Source organism: Antechinus flavipes, chromosome 6 (genome assembly GCF_016432865.1).
Source record: "Antechinus flavipes isolate AdamAnt ecotype Samford, QLD, Australia chromosome 6, AdamAnt_v2, whole genome shotgun sequence".
NCBI lineage: Eukaryota > Metazoa > Chordata > Mammalia > Dasyuromorphia > Dasyuridae > Antechinus > Antechinus flavipes.
The window spans coordinates 230,731,536-230,754,629 of NC_067403.1; the positions used below are offsets into that span (position 1 = coordinate 230,731,536).

Here is a 23,094-nt window from a genome sequence, read left to right on the forward strand (position 1 = left end):
TAAAAAAAAAAAAAATGTGTTAAAATTTTTTTTTTTTAAAGCTTCAGCTTGCCTTGCTTTCTAAGCCTGGATGACACCTGGTGAGACATCATACATTTCTACTTATTAATAAGAGGAACTCGATACCCACACCCTACTTCTATTTACTATGCACATTGCCTGATGGAGCATCAGGGGAATCAACAAAGGCAAAAGCTAAACCAACAAGCTTGGTTTCCTGGGAGCTTTTTTAAAGTAATGTCCTAACAGAGCATCTCAATTCACCCTGCAGATGCTGCTCAGGCTTACAGAGAGGGGTCCTGGGAAATATACCTGCCACAAAGTACTAAAGAAGTCATTGAAATTCAAAAGAAGATTCATTGCTTTAAAGTAGGAACCCAGAAGAGGTTATCAACTATTTATGGCCCCAAAAAGGTAGAGCATTAATTTGTACTTTACTTGTAAATAAAGATACCAGTTACTCAACTACTTCCCATAGATCTTAAAAGAATTTTGAAAAGGAGGAAGAAGAGGAAGAGGGGGCAGTAGTAGTAAATGTCATTGGAATGAAGCCATTCATTTTTTGTGTGTACATGTGGTAAGATTATCCCTTGTAATTTGTAGCAAACCATGGTGACTTATTCATCTATAGCTGAGTTTCTACTACTTTATAATTTTTATAAAAGAAACTTCCTAAAATAGTTAGAGATGCTTTTAGTATATAGAGATGCAGTAGAAATTAGTTTTCTTAGAAGGGGAACTTTAATGAATTCATAGAAATTCTATTTATAGCTGGAGTATCAATTGCTAATGAAAGGGTATATGGGTAAATTATTCTTACTACTGTGCATTACTAACATGGTCAAGCTGAGTCAGATATTAAAATTATACTGAAAGCTCATTTACAAAGAAAGCTGATTAACAATTTGATTTTTCACTAGTGCTCTAAGTTTATGGCTATTATTTTGTGTTCCAGTCTTGCCATGTTAGAAGAAAGTAAAGCTTTGGGGCAGCTTGCTGGTGCAGTGGATAGAGCACCAACCCAGAAGTCAGGAGGACCCAACTTCAAATGTGGCCTCAGATACTTAACCCATTCTAGCTGTGTAACCCCAATTGTCTCAGGGAAAAAAAAAAAAAAAAGTAAACTATGTATGATGATTTTTCTCTTTCTTCACAAGAAGATATGGAAGAAACGGTTTTATAAGCTGGGGGATATGGCAATTACCTTAACAACTGTTGCTGGAAACAGAATCCAGCTTTCTCAGCTTACTGTTCCATGTCCTATATTACCTATGCAACTTCTTACCCAGTAAAACTAGCTCTTGAGAAACTCAAGCTCTTTTCCATGTTTTGTTACCTTATTGACTTGACAATGCAGGCCTTGCAGAAGCGATGGCCACATGGGGTTTGCACAGCTTCCCGTAACGCCATCAGACAGATGGGACACTCATATTTGCTTTCAAGGGGAGGATCAAACTCCACATCATAGCCTTGAATCTCTTCCATCAGGGAGCTGGAAAGGTTCCCAGGAACGGGGCTCCCGTTTATGCTGTCCTCCTTGGCACCGGTGCTGCAGGCACTGGCCATGGCGGGGCAACAATCACTTTCCGGCTGGTTGCCACCACAGCTGTCTTCACAATTTAGCAGACTCATACTTGCTAAATGGCCACACAATTTCTCTGCAAAAATAGCAAGGAAAAAAAATGCTTAAAACTTAATTTACTTAGCATTTGTTGCCTTTAAGCAAAGAATTCATCCCTTCAAACCTCGGCTCAGATGTCGTTTCCCACCCCCCCCTCTTCAAACATCCCCAGGGTCCCCCAACTTCCCTTGGAGGCTTGTTTTTAGATATGCCTTTTCTCTGCTAAGTTTCAAGTTCCTTGAGAATAAGACTTTGCACCTCTGGATTCCCAATACCTCAAACACCCACAGGTACTTCACAAATACCAAATGAATGGTAATAAAGCGCAGTGGAGGGTGGGCTACGTTTGAAGGGGGCAGGCTTTCCTTGGCAGCCCAGCTCTGACCTTTACTGAGAGCCAGGTGATCCTGGGCCCCTCACTCACACTCTTGAGGCCACAGCTGAGGGGAATCATCTGAGATGACCCAGAGGTCCTGCTGGCTCTAACTCCATGAAGCTCTCTGTGATCGATAGCAGACGATACACAGAATTTACACTTAAACCCAAACCCAAACATCTCACAAGGGCCCTGAGTAGGGCTGCTATTTTCATCCTCATTCTGAGGCCAAAAACCCCTCAGGATCAGAGGATTAAGTAACTGGCCCCTAGTCACCTGGTCAAGTGTCTGCAATGGCCTCCTGCCTCGAGGCTGGCCCTCTGCTGTCCCAGCCCCTTCCCACACGGCCCTCGTCCTGCAGGGCAAAGACTGCTGGTTGCCCCGGTTCTCTCAGCCCTGCTCGTGTGTGTGTGCCAGAGCTTTACACATGCAGGCAGGAGCGCATGGTTGTATTTTTAATATCAAGACCAGGTCTCCCCATCTTAGCCGGGAGAGAAGTGGGGGATACTCCCGAGCCCATCCCCATCCCCGAGGAGAGAATCTTTATCTGCTTGCTTCATTTTGGGCCTAGACTGGCTCTTTCCTTCTCAGGCAGGCACCCAATGTCAAACATGGGGGGGGAGGGAGAGAGAGAGGGCGGTGTCCAATCAGCACTGTCTCCCAGCTCAGGACCAGTAGCCTGGGCAGCCTCTGCAGCTGGGGTTACAGGAGGCACTGCTACAGGGCCCACACAGGGCCCACACAGTGCTTATTAAAGCTTTTTACTCAAAGCTGACCTTGTGCCAACCCTGAGGATAAGAAGCCAACAGGAGAATGAGGAGAAAACATAACAATGATAAATAAGCTAGATCTAGCATCCATAAAACACAGAAGGATGGGGAGAGTGTGGGGGTTGGGAATCAGAGAAGACCTCTAGTAGAAGGTGACACACCTCTGAAGGGAGCATGGAAGCAGAGAGGGAGAAGGAGTATCTCAAGGGCAAGGAATGGCAGGCTGAGTCAAGGCGACAGTCAGGGCTGGTGTAGCTGGAATATGTTCTCAAAGAGGACCCTGACCTCAGGGAAGTGACGCCATGACATGCAAGTGACCTGGATTTAGCGGAAGCACTGGGCAAGGCCACCCGCCTCACTTTCCTCTCCAGAGCTGTCAGTTCATGGCTAGATACAGAGCAGGCGAATGGAGATGAGCGATTATAGACTTAAACGGTGTCTATGTCTGTAAAAATGTTAAGGGTCAATTGCTGATCTCTGAAGAGAAACTTGAAATACAGGTGAGCCCCTGGTGTCCTACATCAACTGCTATGAATAACTCATAATCCCTTTTTCAAAATGTCTTTCAATTAACTGAAACCTAGGAAACATGACACCAAGATTCTTTTTGAAGCCATATCCATAGTTCATCTAAAAACTTAAGATGTTATGACTTTTCACTCTTCTCATCTCTCTCCAGTGTTCTGAGTTAAGAAAACAGTCATCTGCAGTTCTAAGAGCCTTTAAGCTCACTAGTAAAATTATAAGTCACTTTCACCTTATTAAAAATATTTTACAGAAAGACTTTGTAGCTAAGATGAGAATATGTGACTTTATGAACAACAAAAACAGGTCCCTTTACCTCAGCAAAGAGGCTTATCAAGCTGGCAAAGCCTTCACTCCTGTCTCTTCCTCTTCCACTAAGGAAGTTCCTCCCAGAAAACCTCTCTTTAAAGAAGTATCTATCCAAGCCATACCCTCTTCAAACCTGACTCTGCCCAGGTTTCTCATTCTTCCAGCTTTTATTTTGTCCCATTAAATTGTAACCTTCTTGAAGTCAGGGATATCTTTTGGCTAGTACTGGTATTCCTAGGACTTAGCAAGGCTCTTGGAACAATCTTTGTAGTTAATATTAAGAAATGCTCTCTTGCTCCGTCAGTCTTTCTGTCTGGTGTTAGAAATCTGGAAGTTACAATTGTACCTTGTAAAAAATGGGAATGGGTCTAAATAGTGTATCTTTCTTGGATGACTTTTTTCCTTTGTTTACATGATGTTATACAATTTCCCTTTGTAAACAGCTTATTTGTTGCTGAGCAGATGCTTAGGAACTGGAATGATTTTTAAAAACAAGCCTGATTAATATTTCCTAGGAATCAAGCCATCTAGAATCATAGTTCAAATTAATCAAAGAACTCTGACAATCAAAATTTAAGCAAATGAATACTAAAATCCACTGACCACTGAATCCAACCCCTGTTCTATAGCTGAAGAAACTGAGACTCTGAGATAAATGGCTGGCCCGGGCCACATTGTCATTAAGGGTCTGAGACAGGGTTTGGACCCAGGTCATCCTGAGTCCTGTTGGGGGAAGAAAAGAGTAGTTACTACTGCTTAAATTTCTGCACAATTGATCTTTGGCTTCAATGGTTTTAGTTTCAGAGTCAAAGTTTTTTTTAGGAAAAAAAAAAAAAAAACCATAAACTAAGGTTTCTCTTTTATGTATATACATGCCTTTCTACAATACCCTGCTCGAATTTCATGTCATCTCTTTTCTGTGACTGAAATCAGTATTTCAAAAATTCAAGTAAAAATGTGATTTGCTTTAAATGTTTTTTTAATGAGTAAATAAAGCAAAATTAATAGGCAAAATAAATTCACAGTGACACGCTGCTAAAAAGCAACTGCTTTTAGCAGCCTTGTTAGAAACATTGTAGATGACTGCTATATATGACTTGTGCCACTCTTCGTGAAGAAATCCTGCTATTTCTTAAAGTGAGAATGGTAGTCTCCCCTCTTGAATGTATTTCTAACATTAAAGGACAAAATATTTTTTAACCAGCAAGACATATGTGGCCTTTTCTAGACTTTGGAGAAAATTACAAATATGCTTTAATATAATGACTAAGATAGCACTTTATAATTTACAAAGTACCATATATATATATATATATATATACACACCTCATTAGATTTTTTTTTAAAGAACAAAAAAGGGAGGAGGAAAGAATAAGCACAACTAAGCAATCCGGTAAAAAAAATCTGAAACCACTAGCAGGCCTCTCATCTCTCCAAAGGGATGATTTAGAGTACCTTAAAGTTTGCAAAAACACTTAGATACTACATGGACCACCACAATAACCAAGTCTGTCAGAAACATTAGTCAGTGGTTCTCAAAGTATGGTCTAGAGAACCCTGGGGATCTCTGAAACCCTTTTAGAAGGTCTACAAATTCAAAAATAGTTTTTATTTCCAATATGGTAAATATCTATAAATATAATCCAGATAAATAAAAACGCTTTGGAGAGATCCTAAATAATTTTTAATAGGATAAAGATACTGAAAACAAAAGTTTGAGTACCACTGCACTAAGTAATAGCTGTATTTTATGTATCAGAAAACTGAGGCTCAGGGAAATCACCCAGCTGGTAAATACCAGAGATAGAATCTGAGTCCATTTCTTCCTGAATCTGCAGCCAGCATTTTATTTACAAGACTAGCACTCATTTTCTTGAAATATAACTTTGAGGTAGTGTCGCTGATAAAATCCTAATTTTGAATAAATACTTGAAAATGAGTGCATTTTAATATTTCATACAAATTTCCCAGAGGGTAATGTCCCCATTTAATAATTGATTCTGCAAAAACTAACGGGTTGTTCTCGGTGTATGCATTCTTTCCTCCACTGGCACAGACTCCAACTTGTGCACAGGATAAGGCTGCAAAACTGACTTGAGGGCTGCTCTGTTTGCAAGATTGATGAGCCACTATTATTCCTGATAACACTCCCGGATGGAACTGTGCTCACCCTCAGACAGCATATACTTTGTCACTGGGCCCAGACCAGCTTTTCCAGTTCAGCAGGCGCTGCCAGAGCTTATTTTCTGATTCTATCTTTGAGAGCCCAGCATCATCTCTATGCCATGAGACCTCCAAAGATCGAGTGGGAGAGACTTGGAATTCATTTAATATAAATGAGAAGACAAGCAGCAATAAATCACAGAGCAGACAAAAGCTGCCAAATGAATATTTTAAAGTGCTTTTGAAGACAAAGATATTTCTCAAATTTCCTTGGAGTTCTAGCAATAAGGGTGCTGCCATCCTCTCCAAAAAACCCCCTAGACTTCAGAGATTGTGTTTTGGCCTTTTTTTGTAGACTCAGTGCTTTCCATTGTGGCTGATATGTAGCAAGAGCTAAGCAAAGGTCTGCTGACTATTCATTTAAGTCCATTCTTTCCTCCTCCAAATGTACATATTCAATGCATTCATCAAACAATTCATTTTGTTGGCAGTCTTGGAAAAAAAAAAAAAAAACCCTTAAAGGCTTTTCCCACAATTTAAACATCTTTTTTTTTTGGTGGCAAATGTGTTCAACAATCAGTCACAATTTGGTGAGGAGGGAGGGAATTCACAGTAAGTTTACAGCTTAAAGACATCAATCACATATTAAAAGAAAATACCCTAGTGACCCAAAAATTGTATAGATAAATACTCCTAGATTTAGGAATTAAAACTATGGACTCCCTCTGTCACTGTCTCCTTACTGAACACCAACTCTCTTCAGGGATAATGTCAAAAGGGCATTTGCTCTAACTTCAAAGAGAACATTGGAAAAGGAAACAAAAGTCCAACACAGAGCACTTAATTTCCCCATATGTTTGATTTCCTAGGTGAACACAGCGAGGAAATCATGGAAGCATATGCTACCAAGAAGGCAGGAAACAAGCATTTGTTAAACAAGAACTATGTGCCAGGCCCTTTAGGTTAGTACTTTATAAAAATTACCTCTATTTTCACAATTACCCTAAGAGAAAGGTGCTATTGTTAATTACCTCCATTTTACAATGGAGGAAACCAAGGCAGAAAGCAGCAAATGGTTCCTTTCCAAGTAATGTCTCCTAGTTACCTCTTTAAAGATATCACCTCTGTCAACAGAATGCAATCTCCACAAAGGCTGAGGTGAGGAAACTGAGGCAGACAAAGGTGAAGTCACTTGCTCTCCAAGTGTCAAGACCATATATGAATTCAGTTCTTCTGACTCTGGGCCCAATCTCAGACACATATTTGTTTACAACCTTGTAACAATTACTGAACTCCCAGCAGCCCATTTCCTCAACTATAAAAGAGGAACAATCATATCCTAGCATCATCCTCACAGGAGTACTTAAAAAATGAAATAAAATGTGTATAGTACTTTGAAACCCATGTGGTTCCATATAAATGAGAGCTATTATCATAAGTAAAATCCTGATCCCGTTGTTACTGTTTAGTCATTTCAGTCTTGTCCTACTAGTTTACCCCACTGGAGTTTTCTTGGCAAAGAAACTGGAGTAGTTGTTTCCTTCTCTGCCCTGAATGGCTCACAAATATGAGGGTAGATAACAACTCTCCTTTCACTAATATGATGGAACCACGGACTAGTGGGAGTTTCCTTTCCGGTTGGGACTCTGGGTTTGCAGCTTTGAATTCTGTACATAAGAAAGACTTCTTTAATTGGTTAGAAAGTCTGGAGGCAACCAATAGAAGTTTCTTTTGGTTCTACAATGTTTAGAAACACCTTCAACAAAATGTTCATACAACAGAGGTTCCCATTAATCACTAAATGTTTAAGTATCTAATAATATACATCAAGTTTCCCATAGTGGAAAGGGAAGAGGAAGAAAGAATAAAGAAAAGACACAAGATCTGATTCATTACTTCTAGAGCCACAAGTGGGGAGAAGGATAAGCAAAGATCAAGAAAGCTTCAAATAAGACTTTCAAATGTTGATTTTTTTAAGTCAAATCAAAGTTTTCACAGGATGTTAAACACACACACACACACACACACACACACACCCACCCACCCCTACCTGACACACAAAGCAAGAGACTGTAGGAAACAAAAGTGTAAACAATGCATTGTCAAATGACCATTAATTCTTTACATATTAAGACTTAGAGAAGCTATATGCTTTCACAGACATTATTCTTTGATGCAAGGACAAGAAGAGTTCATAAATATGTGCATTTTTAAGGCATTAAAGAGAGGAAATTAAAATTCAAAAGACTATATATAGGCTCTATACATAGGAATTAAAATACAGGAAACAAGAGAGAAGGAAGAATCACAATTGGTTCTCACAGTCAGTTTTGGAGAATAAAGTTTTCTTAAAAAATTAAATGTAAGGCCAACTGTGCCAAAATTAAAATTGCAATTCTAACATTCCGTAACATGGTGAAATGGAAGGAGTTGTTCTGAGTTTTGGTTCCAACACAAAAACAATCTGATCTCCCGGGGGGAGTCGATTTGCTCATCTGTAAAATAAAAAGATTGGACTCTCTGGACACTCCTAAAAGTCCCTTCTGTTGTTAATAGTTTACCATTCATGTAACATCTTATGAAAGGAGCATGATTATGGAAACATTTAATCAAATAAAGTATATGGGAGACCAAGGACACATTAAACTATTCTAGATTATGAATTCTGTACATTTATATGGCAGACACAAAGAACCTTACAAAGTGCTTTCTTTCCAACAACTTCAACAATCACTATAAGTAATAGATTTATTATCTTTATTTTACAAGTGGGGAAACCAAATTTTGGAAAAACTAAATGACTTGCCAGTTACAATCCTAAGTGTCAGAGTGTTCATCTGAAATCAGATGTTCAGACTAAGACCAAGAGTCTTCTCACTTTGTCAAAGTGCCAACCTCTCTCCAACTATCGGCAAAATACAGCTTCATAAACTGTCAGATCTATAAGGAATCAGAGACCATCTAAAAAGTTCCAAGAGTGAACTGAGCTGTGAGAGAGTTTAAGTTTAAGGTCTTAATGTTACATCTGGTATAAATGGCCAAGGCTATATAAATATAAATAAATAAATACACACATATGCATATGTGTGTATATATATGTGTGTATATGTGTGTGTAATATTCTCTTTAAAATGTAATGTTCTGTGTTGAGGTTTTCTTGGGGGTCTCTGTGAGCAGCCTTCGTTTCAGGTAAGTAATCACCACAGGTGCAGCGGATTAAGGTCCAAATCCTTTATTGTCTCCTTCAAAGTCTTGTCTCCTTCACTTGGGGCTCAGCTAGTTTTCTGGAGGTCTTCCTCTCTCCTTGGTTCCAAGAGCTTGAGCTCCCGCCTGCCTTCTCTGGCTTCTGAATCTCCCCGACTTCCAAGGGTTTGTGCTTGAGCCTCAGCCACAACAAAGGTGGATGATAGAATGAATCTGTCTCAGCCTCTGAGAGCTTCTACTGCACTTGTCTTTCTAGGTCTGAGAGCTGCTTGCTTATATGCTCCACACTGAGTACACACCAATCATTATATCCATTATATCACTAGGAAATCATTATTTGTTGGAGGATTAAATCAATGCTAAACTAGATTTAACCATCGTCTCCTCAATTCCACTTAGTACTTTGTTTCAAGTTCTAGCCCATAACATCTCCTGTGGGATCAGATCAATCATACTGAACCAGGCTAAATTAGATAACTATTGTCTCTATCAATTCCACTCTTAGCTCCTTGTTTCAAGTTCAGAGTTCTGGCCCACAACATGTGTGTACATATGTGTATGTGTATATATGCACACACACACCCATCAAGAAGAGTAGGACCATAACCCAAGGCTCCTGCCTCCAGCCCCCATGTTCCTTCTATGACGCCAGGCTCCCTTCACTACCCCAATGAAAGTCGGTTCAGTTCACAAAGAAGTTGGAAGTAACAACAGTTGTGATTTTTTTTCCTTTTACACTCCCCTTGGACATATTTGGTAATATGCCTTTCCCAAAATCAAAAGTAATACAAGAAACCTCAGGGAGGTCGGTGCAAGCGCTTTAGGTGCTTTCTGTTCAGTCCCTCCCAAATGCACAGTGGACTTCCCCTCCACCAAATACCAGGAACAGTACTACTGACCGAATCTGGAACCCTAAGGCTGAAACCCCTGCCTGCAGACCACGGGGAAACTTCCTCTGAACTCCGGAGGAGGCTCTCTCCAGGCCCCTCCGGAGTTAACCTGCCGGCCCCCGACTCGGGCCAAAGCGGGGAGGAGGTTGCAGACGTGCAAGTCGGGCTGTCAGACCAAGAACCCGCCCAAGCACAAGTAAACACGCGCCCCAGGACCGGCGCCAGCGGACACGGGCCCCCTGGGTGACTGAAGCCTCCGGAGAGCCCTTCTGGGACTGGGGCTCAGTTCCTCCTCCCGACGGAGATGCTGGCCGGGAGCCGGCCTCTTCTCCAAGCTCCTCTTCACAATTCCTCCAACCCGGGTCACTTCCCTCTGAGGCCGGCTGCCAGGTCCCACAGAGAGCCGGTCTGCAGGCTCCCTCCCCCGGAACCCGCCTCCCGTTTCCCTTTTCTTGGCTTCCCGGAGTCGGGGCAGAACAGGCTCATCCCCCGGACCTGACAAGTACTTGATTCTTCCTAGCCAACGGTTGACTTTCCCTAACACAAACACTGAAGCCGTCCAGCCCTGAGGAGTCCATCCAGCCAAGAGCCTTTCGGAGAGCGCCTGGTGCTTCGGGAGCGAGGGAGCCGCATGCGGGGGGGACCCCGGGCTCCAACGCCGCTTCAGGCGCTCAGTCCCTACGGGCCCCCACGGAGCACCGGCCCAATGTACTCATCTGGAAAATGGAACTGAGAATCGATACAAGACGGGAAGGGATCAGGCAATAAACATTTATTGAGCATCTACTGTGTGTCCAGCACGGGGTTAAAGGCTAAAAAAGAGAACGGGATCACAAGGAGTTAAAAAACTAACAAACCAAACCTCAATGCCCAAGTTCAGGGGGCTCGCCTCCTGGGGGGGGCCACGATGACATTACCATCATCACCATCATCACCGTCACTTTGCTAGGCCCTCGGCACTCAATCTCTCCCTAGAACCTCATCCCGACCCTAAAGGACTGCATCTCCGTTGGGGAAACTGAGGCACCCGGGTTCCGCGCCTTTCCCGGGCTCACAGCAGCGGTAAGCACGCCAATATCCGCGACACAGAAGAGAATCAACAGGGAAGCACCAAAACGAAGGGAAAGAGAGGGAGTCTAAGAAGACCCGAGTTCGAATGCAGCCTCATCCACTGCGTAAGCCACCTAACCCGCGCTGCTCTCAGTTTCCCCATCCGTAAAGGGGCTCCCCGAGGCTGGCCTTTAAGTCTCGGCTCTACAAATGCGAGCAGAGACCCCGGACCGCAGTTTTCTTCCCTCCCTCCGTCTCCGGCGCCTGGTCTGGGACTCCCCGAAGATGCTATTGGAGGTGCTACACGGCTCTCTCCGAGTCGTCTCTAGCCTTGAGCGCCCGGTACACAGCAGGTGCCTAATGCTTGCGGGTGACCCTCCCGGTTGGTCCCTCCTAACGTGGAAAGTCCTCTTCCTCCGGGGCTCGCTCCCCAGGGGAGGAAACTGAGGTACGGGGCGGGAGGGAGCCATTCTCCCGCTGCGCCACAGCCTGCCGGGCCCGAGACACTCACCTGCACTGCTTGGCTCTTTCGTCGCTCAGTCGTTCCTGGACGAAACGAGGGCGAAGAGCGCGGCCAGGGAGGAGCGGCCAGTCGCGGGGAGCGGGCGAGGCCCCTCCGGCCACCGCCACAGCTTCCGCCTTCCCAGCTCCTGGGCCAGGCATGGGAACGCGACTGCGCCTGCGCCGGTTACGACGGCGTCCGAGAAGGGTCGCGCTCGCTCTAGCGGCGCAGCGCTCCCTACCGTCGTGGCGGTCCTCGGGCAGGCTGCCCTGCACTCTTTCCACCCACGGCCGCCGCCCAGGCGGGATTGCCCGGGTGAATTCCTTCCTTGCGCGTCCCTGGTCGACGCGTGGAAAGCGAGGTGCGGTCTGGGACTTTGTGAGGAGAAGAAGAATTAGGAAGTGATCCCGACCCCAGAAGCAGCAGGCGTCCCAGTCACATGCATGAAACTGATGGGAGGGAGGGGCAAGGACCCGTGATTTCTTTTTGGAGGGAATTCCCAGGTGGCGTCGCGGGAGAGACTCCCCGTGGTACTTCCTCTTTGTTTCCGTTGCTAACCTTTCCCCTTGTATTGTTCTTGTTATTTTTGTTATCTAACCCTCCAAAACAGTCTTTTAGGAGCCCGGCACAGAACCGAATTAAGTAAACTGATTCAGGAAATATTGCCGTCTCAGCTATACTAGCCCGCCCTACCCATGAACCCCTGATTCTGCAGTCGTTACATTTTTAAAAATCCCATTTCTGGTCCACATCACTGCAAAGAGTTTTGAGATACAAAACTTAATCTAATAGAATTTATTTGTTCTTACGTTCTGATGAACTGATCTCTCCTTCCCATTTACACTCCGCTCCCCACAAGGGCTCTTTTTTCAATGGAATTTCTTTCCCTTTTCCACGAGCTGCTCTACCCAGAAACTTTGCGCCTCCTCCAGGACAAACTCATCACCACAAATGGAATCAGCCTGGAGACTTACTTTAATGTCCCTTAGTATGCTCAGCTACCTCACCCCACTAATTGGAACGTTGAATGGTGGAGCAATAAACTCCCAAACCTTCCTTGATGAAGGGCTCGGAACTTTTCAGCTCCATTCTCCATTTCCCAGAGTTTCTTTTTCTTCTTTGTATCCGCAAATATGTGTCTCTGGCACATAGTAGGTGCTTAATTTTATATTTTATTTATATGCTCACAATAACTATCTAGTTAAATTCATAGAAACCCTTAGTGAATCTCAGTAGATACAGTCCCAAATGTTTTATGGCCTCTTATATTATTTTGAATGGAAATTCCCTTTGTACTTCCTCCTACTGAGTTTTGTTTGTCATATAATAAGAATGCTGATGATTTATACGGATTTATCTTGTATCCTGCAACTTTGCAGAAGGTATTAATTATTTCAATTAGTTTTTTTTTTTTTTTGACACTTCAGAGTTTTCTAAATATACTATCATATGATCTGATTGGAAGGGAACATGTTATTGTAAATGGTTTATGTAGTATTGGAATTAACCTTTCAGCATGTGGTAAAATTCACTTGTAAATCCCTTCTGGTCCTGGGGAAATTTTTCTTTGGAAATTAATTCCCTACTTGTCCAACTTCTTTTTTCTAAGTTGAGGTGATTTATAAGCAACCCAGTGATATTTTTATCAATCTGAGTATTTTATGTTGTTTGCAAATATTCAACTATTTTCTCCAACCAAGTTATCAATTTTGATAGCCTATAACTGGGCAAAGTAGTTTCTGATAATTTCCTTTATTTCCTCTTCCATTATTGTAAGTTCTCCTTTTTTATTTTTGATATGAATAATTTGGTTTTCCTCTCTTTTTAAAAAATCAAGTCAATTAGCTTACCTCATTTATCAATTTTTAAAAACCAGTTTATTTTATTTACCTGTTCAGTAGATTTTTTGTTTTCAACTTTATTAGTCTTTTCTGAATTTTCCTAATTTCTACTTTGTTATTTAGTTGGGGACTTGTGAATGATTATTTTTAAGCTTTTTAAAAAAATGTAATCTAATTTATTAATTTGTTTTTTCTTTTTGTAGATGAAAACATTTAAAGGTATAAATTTCCCCATCTGAAGTATTTTAGGTATATCTTATAAATTTTGTTTGTTGTCTCATTATTGTCATTTCCTTTGATTAAATTTTTGATTGCTCCTGTAATTTGTTCTTTGAATCACTGTTAATTTTTAATTTCCAAATACATACATACACATAAATATTTGCCAGTTACATATTTAACAGTTTTAAACATTCATCTAAAATATTAAGTGCCAAATTTTGTCCCTTTCTCCCACTCTTTGAGAAAACAAACAATATATCAATTATACATGTGAAGTTACATATGAAGTCATGCAAAACATATTTCCACATTAACCATATTCCAAAAGAAAACATACCACAAAAAACTAAGAAAACAAAGAAATATCCTTTATCTGTAATCAGAATTCATTTGTTCTTTCACTGAAATTGAATCAAATAGGTGATCAGAATGGCTACATCAGTTAATAATTCTTAAAATATCGCTGTTACTATATACAATGCTCTCAATTCACTTTGCATCAGTCCATATGACTTCCCAGGTTTTTCTGAAACCATTCTGCTCATCATTTGTTCTGGCATAATAGCATTCCTTCACAATCATACTGCAGCTTATTCAACTATTAACTAATTGATGGGCATTCAGCATCCCCTCAATTTCCAATTATTTTTCACCACAAAAAGATCTTCTATAAATTTGTTCAGTCATAATCTGACTCTTTGTGACCCCTTATGGGGTTTTCTTGGTAAAGATACAGGCGTGATTTGCCATTTTCTTAATCATTAGATTAAAGCAATCAGAATTTAAGTGACTCGTCCAGAATTATGATCCTAGGTCATTCTTACTCCAGGCCTAGTGCTCTTTCTACTGAACCTTCAAATATTTTTGTATAGATAGGTGTTTTCCTCTTTTCTTTGATCTCTTCTCCATCTCCTTTTTAATTCTTTTTAAGGTTCTCTAAAATAGACTTTTTGTTACATTATGATTTAGAAATGATGTATTTAGTATTTCCAGTATTTTTTGTTTATTTGAGTTCTTGGAGTGCCCCTTGAAGCAGCACATAAATAAAGTATGACCAAAAAATTGGTTTCTACATACATATCAAAGCTTTTTTTCCCCTTCTCTTTGACAAGAAGAAGGAAAAGTAATGAATTCTATTTTGAACAGGAGTTAAAATCAATTGTAGAACATGCATTTAGGAAAAACAGGCAGTTTGGAGATGAAGAGCTAAAACTCCATAGAGAGGTGAGGGTTGGATAGATAGTTTTGTTAGTCATCTGTTTAGAGACTATAGCTGAATATGTGAGAGCTGGAGAGAGAGAGAGGTGAGAGAAAGGAGGAGAAGAGAACCAGACAGAGGAAGAGAAAGAGAGGAGGGAAAGAGAGACACAGAGACAGAGACAGAGATAGAGACAGTCAGAAACAGAGACAGAGAGAAAGACAGACAGAGACAGACACGGAGAGAGACAAAGACAGAGGAAAAGAGGGAGGGAGGGAGATAGAGGGAGAGAAAGAGAGACAGAGACAGAAAGAGAGAGGGAGAGGCAGAAATAGAGCTAGGTGAGGGCTAGAGAGAGTCACACAGAGAGAGGCTAGAGACAGAGACTGGGGCAGGGGGAGAGGGAGGGAGAGACAGAAAGAGACAGAGAAAGGCAAAGACAGAGGCAGAGACAGATAGAGAAAGAGACAGAGAGAGGGGCAGAGAGGGAAAGCATCTCTTGATGAGGGATCATGAACCTGGAACTGGCCTATGATGTCTTTACTTTCTCTACTTAAGCAGAGAACACAATTAATTGGATGGGAAGGGGTAACTCCTGCAGCTGGTGCCCCAGGGTTCCTGGTACCTCCTGATGTTACCACCCCCTGCTGAGCCACTCCTGGATGGCCCTATGTGAGCAGGCTCTGCTGAGTGTCCCTCCTCACTGGTCAAATGTGCCCAGAGATGCTCCACTGGCCTTAGGGTCCCTCCGGGTTCCTGCCGGTCGTTCCCTTGCTTTGACAATGCAGCCAGCTTACCAGCTCCTGCCTTCAGCTGGGATGCTAGCACTTGGCAGGAGAGTAGGAGTAGGCGCTGTTAAGCCCTTTTAAAGACCAGAGCTAAGAAACTTCTCTGCCACAGTTCTTTTAAAGAGGCAGAGTGCTGACACATCTAATCAGTGGATCAGGGAGAAAATCTGGGGCTTTTCCTCCCAAAAGGAAGGTTTTTCTGTATCTCCATCCATTAGCTGGAATAGGTCTTTACTCTCTAGAAGGTGATCATTGTTCTCTGACCCAAGCTCTTTGGAGCTCTAAACCAGAGTCCCCCCAGTTAATTAGCACCTTGAGGTTTAAGCATGTTTTTGACATGGTATTATGTGGTTCCTAAGGGTCACATCTCAATCAGAAGCCTCTCTCTATCTTTGGGCCAGAAAGTAAATGTTTGATTTCCAAATGCTAAACTGCTCTCATTTGTCATCAGTTTTCTTCCAGAAAATTGCTTCTAGGGCCATCCTCAACCCTGAACTTTTTTTTTTTAAACAAATGAATAAGAGGTGAAGACATATTGAAACAAATCTTAAACACAGGAGTCAGGGCCATTATTTTCCCCCAGCCTAGCCATTTTCCTGAACTTTCTTAAATATATGTTATCCAACTATCTTTGAGTCCTCTCCAGTAAAGAGAAAAATAACCAAGTTAAACTGAGGAAGGAGAGGACTTCAGCAATTCAACTATAAACCTTAAAGACAACTAAATCTTCTAAGCAACAAAAAAGGAGGGAAAGGGCCCTTCAGGCAAGGAGACCAGCTTGTGTGAGGGCAGAGGGGTGAGAGAAAGATGAAATTCCAAATTTGGATAACAGAAAGTAGGCCTGAATATAAAATGCAGGTGAAAGACAGGCTAGAGCCAGATTGTAAAGGGTTTTAAATGTCAAACTGAGAAGTTTGTATTGGATCTTAGAAGCAATAAAAAGCCACTGAAGATCCTTGATTAAAGACTTACATGGTCAGAGCTAGGTTTTAGAAGGACTCTTTTGGAGGTTTTAGGGAGATGCATTGAAAAGGAGAGAGACTAGAATCAAAAAAGAATCAGATAAGAGTCATAATTGTTATTGGTTAGGAGTCATGATTGTTATTGGTTAGGAGTCGTGATTGTTATTGGTTGTCCTTCATCCTCCAAGAGGACCAAAATGACATTACTATGATATGTGCCCAATCTTGGCTGACCACTACAACCTCGGAATGTTCTGCCACAGGTCAGACACAAATAGTCCCTGTGAACATTTGGGGTGCCTTCTCTAACTTTGAGTGTTTTGCTTTTCTTCTAAGCTAATTCATAGATCAGGAGACAGCGGGGAAAGGCATGAATTGGGGGAGAGAGGATGGCTGTGTAATTGGAACAAAGGGTTGGATAAAAATAAATGAGCATGTTAAGGTAGACTTGCACAGAGAAGATGAGAAAGAAAAAGAGTTTTTGCAATCGTTGTAAGTCTGGATGCCAGTAAGTCTGCTGGTATTTTCATTAGAAATGAGAAAGGAAGGATGAGATTTGGAGAAGATAATGAATTTCACTTGGGAAATTTTGAGTTTAAGCTGTCCTCAGGACATTTAGTTAGAGACGTCTAACAAATAATGACAGATGGAGCTAGGTTAAAGAAATAATGGTTCTAAATAATAGTCAACTGCGTAGATATAATCATTAACCATCCTCCTCCCCATCTCCGTCAGGGTTCAGAATTGGAAGACTTCAGAAATTCAGCTAGACAAGAGGTCATCTAGCTTCTGCATATGAAGATCTTCAGTGAATGAGTATTCACTACCTACTAAAGTAGTCAATTGCATTTTTAGGTAACTGTGATTATTAGGAAATCTTTCTTTAAGTGTATTCAACATCTGCATTTTTGTGGTTTTAACCTATATTCCTCCCCTCAGTGGCCAAATCAAATAAATTTAGTCCTCTTTTTAAAAAGAAAGATATATATTTTTTATTTCATAGCTTTATAGTTACAAGTTATATGTATGGGTTATTTTACAACATTGACAATTGCCAAACTTTTTGTTCCAATTTTTCCCCTCCTTTCCCCCACACCCTCCCCTAGATGGCAGGATAACCAGTAGATGTTAAATATAATAAAGTACAAATTAGATACACAATAAGTATACATGACCAAACTGTTATTTTGCTGTACAAAAAGAATCAGACTCTGAAATATTGTACAATTAGCCTGTAAAGGAAATCCAAAATGCAGGCAGGCAAAAATATAGGGATTGGGAATTCAATGTAATGGTTCTTAGTCATCTCCCAGAGTTCTTTTGCTGGGCGTAGCTGTTTCAGTTCATTACTGCTCCACTGGAATTGATTTGGTTCATCTCATTGTTGAAGATGGCCAGGTTCATAAGAACTGATCATCATATAGTATTGTTGTTGAAGTATATAAGAATCTCCTGGCCCTGCTCGTTTCACTCAGCATCAGTTCCTGTAAGAAGAAAGATTTTTAAAAAAATCAATCTTTTGTTTTTTACATCGCCTTAATTTCTCCTGTGTCCCTCAATTTCATCCCTCTTCAACTCTTCTCATGTTTGAAGATTATATCCTTCCTCTACTCTACCCCATCTGGGTCTTCTTTTCTCCAGCCTAAATATCTCATTCTGTCAACTGCTTATGGTTTCCAGGATTGATAGTTTCCAGAAACTATGCTTTTTCTGATTGTATTTTCTGTATTTTTCCAACTTGACAACAGTTTTCCTAAAATTTGGCCTACAGTTGGAGAGTCAATATTCCATATGTTGTCTTATCAGGAAAGAGTATCATATCCTTCATTCTGGAAATAATATTTCCATGATACCTGCCCAGAGTCTCTTTTAAATTTTGAACTGCTGTGACTTCTCCCCAAAGTGACATAGAGATGACCATGTTTTCTCAAAAGCCTTGTTAGGAAGAATACAAACCCTCCTCCTAAGCTGGATGCTCGGAGCCCCCATGAATTGTATGTCTTTCAGTCCAGGACCAGCTAGCTTTACTAAATCCTGGAAAGCTCATCACCAGAAGCTTGGCCAACATAGAACAATTTTGTTTTTCTCTTTGGCCTCCATTAGTCAATAAATTGTCTGCCAGCATGTGGAATGGGTTGTAATTTTGTCAGCAAAGGGAAGACCTACACAGATGAAGTCCCAGATCCTTGAAGTCTGTCACACTGTTGGGTTTATAGTAAGATCAAAACAAAACAAAACAAAACCCAACAGTATGTAAATGTCTCCTCGTGGCTAGGCACTGGATAAAATGCCATTTAAAGCTATCACTTAGTGTAAAGGCTGTCTCTGAAAGAATAACTGATTTAGGAGCATTCCTTACAGATAAAACTGCTGATGAGGGGGGAGAATCCTGTCTTTTGGTTTGCTGAATCTGATTAAATTCAGCTGAATTGCTGAGGACGGAGGTATTTTTCATTATCTGTTCTCTAGATTTAGATTGGTTTTTACAATTAATCAGGGCTTTATTGACTTTCAGCATTGTTTTTTTTGTGGACAAATATTTAGAGGAGTTATCCAGTTTAATCCCCTCATTTGACAGTTTTGAGGAATTGATGCCCTGAGAGGAATGTGAGGAACTGAGAGGAATCTGAGAGGAATGGTTTATAATCATCCAAAGTGCGTGACAGAGCTGTGATATGACCCTAGTTCAAATGTAGAACCAAGAGAATAATTTGCAGCTGTGTGGCTCAGTAGGCAGAGCACCGTCCTGAGCCAATTTAGGGTTTCTTGGGAGAGATACTGGAGTTGTTCACCATTTAGAGCTCATTTTGCAAATGAGGAGACAGAGGAAAGTTAAGTGACTTGTTGAGGGTCACACAGCCAGTAAATGTCTATATAGGCCCATGTGTGTGTATAAAGGCATATACCTGTATCTATCTGTCTGTATCTCTGCATCTATCTATATTCATACACTCATACACACACACACATATACACACACACACATATATATACATACATATACACACACACATATATTGTTGTAGGTATTAAATGGGGTAAATAAATGTAAAACCCTTTGCAAACCTAATACTTGCTAGCTATTATTATTATCATTTAACCTCACCAGGTCTCAGGATTTTTTTCTTTTCTTTTCTGTGATGTAGATTTGATACCAATAGTGTTACCAACCAGGTTTTTGTACGGCTTAGATTAGATAATATTTATAAAATGTTTTTCAAGTTTTAATACAATAGATAGGTGGAGGAAGTTTGGAACAGGGGAAAGAAACTACTACTTGAATTCAAATCCTCTCTTTCAATGCTCATTACTCAAATAAGTTCCTTGCCTTCTTGTACTCCAGTTTCTTCATCTGTAAAATGAGAGGGGGCAGTGGGTGGGAGGAGGATTATGTGCCCAGTGAAGTCTCTTACAGCTTATACTAGTTATTGATAATAACAAATTTATTGTGTTGTTTCTATGTCCCAAGAGTTCTAAGTAGGCCGCTTAGAAATGAAGTTTTTGGTATATAACCTGTCTGCAAGTTGGGAAATGTCTGTATTGGGGATTTATTGTAAGCCTTATATAAAGTAAATAAGACCCTGGCTTAGTCTATAGGGGGACTGAGGATTTTTACAAATAGCAGTCCAGCCTTTATCTTGGTCTCCTATATAGAAATTTGCTTCAAGACCACAAAGCCCTTTCTTTTGCTGGACTGGTGCTGCAGCTAATACCTTGAAGGGGTTTTAAAAAGAAAAGAATTTTAAATCCCAAATTGACTTTTCAGTACTCCTCAACAAAGACCATTTGACTTTGATGATTTAGGTATGCTGGAGCGGAAGCAGTAGGCTCACCATGGGAGCTCCTCTGTGAGGAGAAACTGCATTATGACATTACAGTGTTTATTTTTTTTTACAGCAACACCATCCTTGAGTCCTGATCAACTGCTCATACCTACCTTCATTGCTTTATAGATATACATCACATTCTTTGAAGTGAATTTGAATCTTGAAGTTAGAAGACCTCGATTAAAGTCCTGTTTCAAACATTTTCTAGCTTCATGACTTTGGACAAAACATCACTTTTCTGAGCTTCAGTTTCCTTGTCTGCAAAATGAGAATAATAATCCTTGTATCACTTGTCAGAAGGGTTTTTGGTTGATTCAGTCACCAAATTCAGTCTAAGAACTGAGCCACTATGATAATGCCAGGTACTTGGTACTATGCAAACAGCTCTTCCCCTCTAGGAATTATGGGAGTGTGGGAAAGAACATGTATCGGAGAAAAATATCAATCAATCAAAAAGCACTTATTAGGTTCTTATTAAAAACCAAGCTTTTGTTGTGCTAGGAGTAAAGGAAAAAATAGTTTCTCTGACTTCAGAGAACTTACATTTAAAGGTGAGGTTGACATATAAATAAATAGGTTAATATAACCTATTATGGGTGAGGTGAAAGCTAACAGAGAGAAAGTTCTACAAAAGTTGCAAAATATATATAAAATAAATACAAAGTAAAAGTTAACAACTCCATCCCACACATCCAGTATTACATTCCAGGATGATTTGAATAATTGCCATTGAGAAAGAAATAGAATCGTTTAAAAATACAGGTTTAACCAGAGTGACTTTTACTCTGCTGGCTTGGTGTGACTGTAGGTTTGACTCACAAAAAAGCTCCATGGGTCATAGATCTAGAAAACTTCAAATGCTATTTGGTTCAACCCCCTCAATTTATAGATTAGAAAAGAGGAAAGGGAAGTGACTTGCCCAGTGGTATATATAGTACACACTTAAAAGGGGTCAGAAATGGGATTTGTGCCCAGGTCCTTTATTGAGCCATTAATATTTCTGCTGTATCTATCTTAATAACTTTTAGCTATAGGCTGACTCACAAAAAGAGCTGTAAATACTTCCCTATGAATCAAAAGTCAGTAGCTTCAGTTCCATGGCAAAGCAGGGAAGCCACAAATGGTGACTTCAAAGAGAGAAAGGCATTTTCCTCCTAGGGACAAAACTCTAGGAGGCTAGAGTTTTTGCCTGCAATCATGGGAATCTGTGGAAGACCGTCCATTCTATCTATAAAAATATTTTTCTTGTTATTTACCTTTTTATTCTATTTATTTAAGATTTATAAACATTTATTTAAGGATAAGCCTTTGTTTTCAATTATCTCTTCAGAGGTATCTTATTCCATCCTTCCCCAATACTTTCCAGCTTCCTTTTAAAAATATATTCTTTTCTTCCATTATAATACAAACTTCTTGAAGGCAAGAATTGTCTTTTTGCTTTTATTCTCATCCCTAGAGTTTATTACAACCTCACAAAGTGTTTAATAAATGATTAATAAATACATTAATAAAATAAACAATAAACAATTATTTCTTACCTTGACTTGCATTGTCTTTTTTTCTGTTTAACTAGACGATTTAGTCTGGACAAAATCATTTAACCAATGTGGGCTTCAGTTTCCACGTTGGTAAAATGAAGAAATTGAATTAGATGATCCTTAAGCTTCTTCTCAATTCTTCTATATAACATGCAAGAGAACATTAGGAAAGATCTTCACCTGTGGAGTTTGTAGCTCATCCTATTTGTCTCGAATTTCTTTTTCTTTGCCAGCTGATGTGTTGGAAAGGAAATGTGACATAATTTATTGAGGTCATAATATTTAAAGCAGGAAGGGAGCCTAGATAAAGAAAATGAAACCTTGATAATGAAATTCTTTTGCTCTCACTCAATATCCTGAACTCCTTATGACAATTTTTAACTGTTAGGTTTGATAATTCTAGATTTACCAGGAGTCTCCTTGAATCTCCCTGACTTCCAGGTGCAGTTATTTTTCTCTTAAAACCTCGGGAATAGACTAAAACAGCATGCTGCAGCTCCTATGGGGAGTTTCCTGAAATTGTGCACTAGGAAAGGGTCCTTATTGGCCACTTTCTCTCTGTCTAGTGACACTGACATAGACATTTGCCCTTCTCTACTGTATTCAGGAAAGATGGTGTGGTGCAATAAAAAGAACATTTGGACTCAGAATTAGTTTGGTTATACTTAGTTAGGGGGTACTGGTCTAGAATCAGGAACTAGCTATGTGACTGAGCAAGTCACTTATTTCTCTGTGGATCAATTTCCTCATCTAAAAATAGGAAAAATAGTAGAATCTATCTTTCAGGTGGTTATTGAGGATAAAATGAGATAATAATAGAGTATTTTGCAAACTTTAAAATACTTATGTAAATGGCACCTATTTATATCACTTTTGAGATAATGATCAAAATATCTAAACTCTCACAGAATTGTTTTATTGACTTAGTGGGGGAGGAGGCTGAAATCTTTAGAATTTTTATTTCTTTTATTTATATCTTTTGTTTTTATTTTATTGATTTAATTTAAAAATTCAAGTTAAACTTAAAATTTGTGTTGGTATCTTTTGTTGGTTCCTCCCTCCTCCCCTACCCATCGAGCCACAATTTCTGGGTTGTTTTAAGAGCTAAGTGGGATAGTAAATGCAAAAAACACTCTTGAGAAGCATAAAAACATTATACACAAGTAAAGGATAATTGTCACTTACTGCATGTACCTGTCTTTTACTCAAGGTTTTTAAGATGTGACAAGTATTTCTTTTTTTTTTTTTTTTTTTTTATGAGGAATGCTATTAATTCTCATTTAGGGATGCTTAACTTAAGCTAAGTGG

At 40.2% G+C, this 23,094-nt stretch overlaps 1 protein-coding gene across 1 annotated transcript in view; it reads right to left on the minus strand.

The window, feature by feature from the left end:
- The window catches only part of TRAF6 (TNF receptor associated factor 6), a 31,993-nt gene extending 18,721 nt beyond the window's left edge, over positions 1–13,272 (minus strand). Inside the window, 2 exon segments of the mRNA XM_051967667.1 lie at positions 1,337–1,658; positions 11,420–13,272. Of these exon segments, the coding sequence (XP_051823627.1) occupies positions 1,337–1,632 (296 nt within the window). The 5' untranslated portion in view covers positions 1,633–1,658; positions 11,420–13,272.
- Positions 13,273–23,094: the final 9,822 nt, after the last annotated feature.